At 37.4% G+C, this 4292-nt stretch overlaps 1 protein-coding gene across 1 annotated transcript; it reads left to right on the top strand.

Moving 5' to 3' along the window:
- Positions 1-1021: 1021 nt before the first annotated feature.
- On the top strand, positions 1022-3250 carry LOC113344198 ((-)-alpha-terpineol synthase-like). Its single transcript, XM_026588212.1, has 8 exons — positions 1022-1304; positions 1392-1659; positions 1786-1962; positions 2010-2169; positions 2279-2497; positions 2576-2714; positions 2812-3060; positions 3164-3250. Exons 1-8 carry the CDS (start codon positions 1068-1070, stop codon positions 3248-3250), a joined length of 1536 nt encoding a protein of 511 aa, XP_026443997.1. The 5' UTR covers positions 1022-1067.
- The last annotated feature ends 1042 nt before the right edge of the window (positions 3251-4292 follow it).

Below are 4292 nucleotides of genomic sequence, written 5' to 3'. Positions count from 1 at the left end.
TCCTTTAGAGTTTCTAAAGCTCAATAGCACTTAGGTCCTCCAGCTTTAGAGTAACAGGATGAATCAATAAGAGTTCACCACATATCGTTCCGAGAACCCTCATAAGCTTCGATGTCCATTCCATAGACGTCAATTTAGCATGCGCATAGGCCATAACAGCTGAGCTCATGTTAAATCACAATTAAGTTCTCATCACGCGTTATAAGAATCTTTTGACATTCAAACGGGCCGAAATAAACGAAACTCACTCTTAAAATGACTGATTATGACCGATCATGACCAACTGAACTGAAAATGGTGTAAAGAAGACCAAACACTAACAAGGTGGTAATCCAAATCCAGGTAAGATACAGAATAAGGAATTGTACGCCATAACAAATGCAACTGCCTCCCGCCTACGTATGTATGACATGGACTTGAATTGACATTCTCATTCCTTTGTCTGTATTTAATAATGTAGGCTAGCAATTATTTTGGGAGTTATGTCTTCTTCATAGTTCAATACTCTTGACATGCGTTTAAACTGGGTGGACAACCAAAATGAGAAAATTTTTGTTAAAACTGCGTGGACGACCACCATAAGAAAATTCTTGGCAAGCCTTTAAACTGCATGGACGACCACTATAAGAAAATTGACTGTGTCACCGTAGTACAGTGGTAAAGTTATTAGGTGATGGAGGGTACCAGTCACTTGTGTTGGAAACTCGCAGCCCATGTTGCATGTTCCCAAAAACACTTGTCGTGTGACGTTTAACAATAAGTTATACGTACGTCACTCCCATGTTGCATGTTTCCCTAAAACACTTGTCGTGTGACGTTTAACAATAAGTTATACGTACGTCACTTCCGTGCTGCATGTTTCCCTAAAACACTTGTCCTGTGACGTTCTATCATGAAAATATCTTTGGACAAGATGAAATGAAAACGTGTGCATGTAAAATGTAATAATGACTCGGTTAGTAAATATATATATATATATCCATCCGGACCATCCCATTAATAACATTGATAGAGAGAAAAAAAGAAAGTTGAGAGATTTGCATTGAACATTGGCACCAACTAATAATATGATCTCTGCAATGTCTCAAATTATTCACTATCCACTCCTAAATTCTTCTTCCCCATCTTGTTCTTCATCATCGTTACGGTCCCCTTTCACCTCCACCCCATTCTCGAGCCGGTTGCCTGTTAGCACCAAACGCCTTGCACAATCAGAAGACTCCGTGCACTTTCAGTACCAACCTGCAATTTGGGATAACCATTTTGTTGAATCAGTACCAAAGACTAATTACATGGCGATCATTGTATTAATTTTCCACTCGAGTAGTTCATTATATGAACTGGTTCATCTTCTAAGATTATACTAATTACTACTACTTTTTTATATGCAGCACAAAACAGATACGGAATTACCCGTGAAGAACATAAAACAACAAGTGAAGGGTTTGCTTAAGAATGCAGTAAAACCACTGGAGAAGCTTGAGTTGATCGATGCGATTCAAAGACTCGGAATGAGTTACTTTATAGAGGAAGAGATTCTCAAAATCCTAGAGGACATGTACCATGACCGTGACGATGCACAGAAGATGAAAGATAACTTATATGCAACTTCTCTCAGATTTAGGCTTTTTAGGCAGTATGGTTTTTATGAATCTCAAGGTAGAGCCAGCTAAGTCCATGAGGTGTGGGCGTTTGCCCCTGTTAAATTCATGGTTTTTCAATTATATAGTGGGTTTGCTTTGTCGTTTCTTTTAGCTAATAACAAGTTTATCTTGCGTGTGGTAGATGTTTTTGACGAATTCAGACACGCGGAAGGTGGGTTCAAGGAAACTATTGTTTACGATATAAAGGGAATGCTGAGTTTATTTGAAGCGGCACATCTGCTTATGAAAGGGGAAAGCATCTTAAGTGAAGCCATACTCCTCACAAGAAAATATCTATCGGAAAATGGAAGCAACAAAAGTAAAAACATTAACATTAACCTTGATAAACAAGTTCGTCATCTTTAGAGACACCATTTCACTGGAGGGTTCCAAGATCGGAAACTAGGTTTTACATTGAAGCATATGAGTCTCAAAATGATATGAATCCTCCTCTTCTTGAATTGGCTAAAGTAAATTTTAACATGGTTCAGGCTCAACACAAGATGGAACTCATGCATGTATTAAGGTGCATGTCTATTTTATACGTACATTTAAGGGCATATGCGGACTGCGGTCCGTTAGTTGCAATGATGTCTTACTGTACTAATTGTGCTATTATCTCATTTTTGGTTCAGATGGTGGAATGATATGGGGATTGCAAAGGAATTGTATTTTGCAAGAGATCGATTGGTTGAGTGCTTCTTATCAAATATTGGGGCTTGTTGGGAGCCACGACAAGGACGTTGTAGAGAATGGGTCACCAAAATTATGAGCTTTGCTCTAGTAATCGATGACATCTATGATTCTCATGGATCTTTAGAAGAACTAGAACTATTTACCGTTGCTATTGACAGGTATAATCCTATATACTCAAATTTCAACTACCTTAGCCGAAACTCTTATGGCGTTAATTTACAAATTTTCATTTGAAGGTGGGATTCCAAAGCCGTGGAGAACCTGCCATATTACATGAAGATATGTTTCTTAGCCCTCTTCAACACCGTGAATGAAATGGCTTTCGAGATACTCAGTGAACAACAATTTGACATCTTACCGCACTTAACCAAATCGGTATATGTGTACATTGTTGTTTTTGTTCTTTTTTTTTCCATCGCCTAACTTTTTTAGAGAATTTGTGGATAATTGGCGTTGTTCTTCGTTTATTTAGTTGGCCAATTCGGTGAAGGCAATGTTGACAGAAGCAAAATGGTGCCATAATGAGTATGTCCCAACTTTTATGGAATATCAGCATAATGGGTCGGTGTCATCTGTTGGATATGTCTTTCTAATGGCTGCATATTTCACGACTAATCGAAGCATCAGTGATGATGCATTACAAGCCTTCGAAAACAATCATCCTCTAATATATTATTCATGTTTGCTGTGTCGACTTTCAAATGATCTCGCAACGTCTTCGGTATGTCATTCAAAAATTTGACAAAAATAAAATCAAAAATTACTGTTCGCACAATTCTTGTAGGAACTTATTAGACATGCCTTTTTCTTAATGCTGAATACAGGCAGAGGTAAAAAGAGGTGAAGTGGCGTCATCCATATACTGCTATATGCAAGAAACAAACGTCTCCGAAAATGCTCGTGAAACGTAAAACTTAATTTTGAAACGTTTAAAGAGATAAACCGCTACCTAATTGTTTCATCTCCGTTTGATCGTTCATTCGTGAACATAGTTCTAAATTTTGCAAGAACAACTTTGTTCATGTATCAACATGGAGACGGAATTGGAGCAGAACATTCAAAGAGCATAGAGCATGTTTTGTCTATGATTGTGAAACCAATTCACATCGACAGTCCTACCGATAAAGACTCATCTTAATTCCTATGTGCAATCCTAGGATGTTTTCTTGCGTGTGATCTGTAATCCAGACTTAAAAAGAAAGAGGGACTGTTGGGGAAATTCTGCAAACAGATGGTTGATTATATATTTATGATACAAAAGAATAAGTCCATTGATTTGTGTCGATCAAGGCCACTACTTTATAAGCATTCACTTCTCGTAATATCTTTCTTTCTTTCCCGGAGGTCAGGTGCTTGCTCCCCCTCCTTTTTTTTTTTTTTTTACTATAATCAATAAATGTTTTGTCTCCGATCCTTGCTTAAATAAAAAAAAAAAGAAAATTTACCGATAAATGATTAAATTTGTGCAAATGCGCTTGTATTCTCATAGCCTCTGTTTCTGTTGGCTTGTCCAACATTTTCTTAATATAACTTTATCCTTCGAAATACCATGAGTTCTCTGCAGTGGGCCATGAGTTTATTTTGGGAACACATTGAGATGTGATGGAATAGTACCTAATTATTATATGCAACCACACAAAGATACCTGAGAAGAAGGGTAGACTAAGGACCATACTCATCCAAAATATCTTCCCCAAGTTGAGGTTGCAGATTTTTCTAATTGTTCAGTTGACCGGAAAATTAATTCAAACCAGATTTTATTATAAGAACTAAAAATCTTCTTCTTCTTCTTCGGAGAATTGGTTCAAATTTTCTATCTTTCCTTTTCCGGAGGTCATGAGCTTCCAGCACCATACTTTAAACAAAAGTTCGCTCATACTTATATCCACTGAGGGACGGATTAACCTTAGAAGAATGAATAGCGTGAATGTGATCACAGGATGCTTAGTTCAG

The sequence above is a fragment of the Papaver somniferum genome, unplaced genomic scaffold, assembly GCF_003573695.1.
Source record: "Papaver somniferum cultivar HN1 unplaced genomic scaffold, ASM357369v1 unplaced-scaffold_75, whole genome shotgun sequence".
NCBI lineage: Eukaryota > Viridiplantae > Streptophyta > Magnoliopsida > Ranunculales > Papaveraceae > Papaver > Papaver somniferum.
Note: the sequence above shows the minus strand (reverse complement) of the source record. Positions and strands in the feature narration are given on the sequence as shown.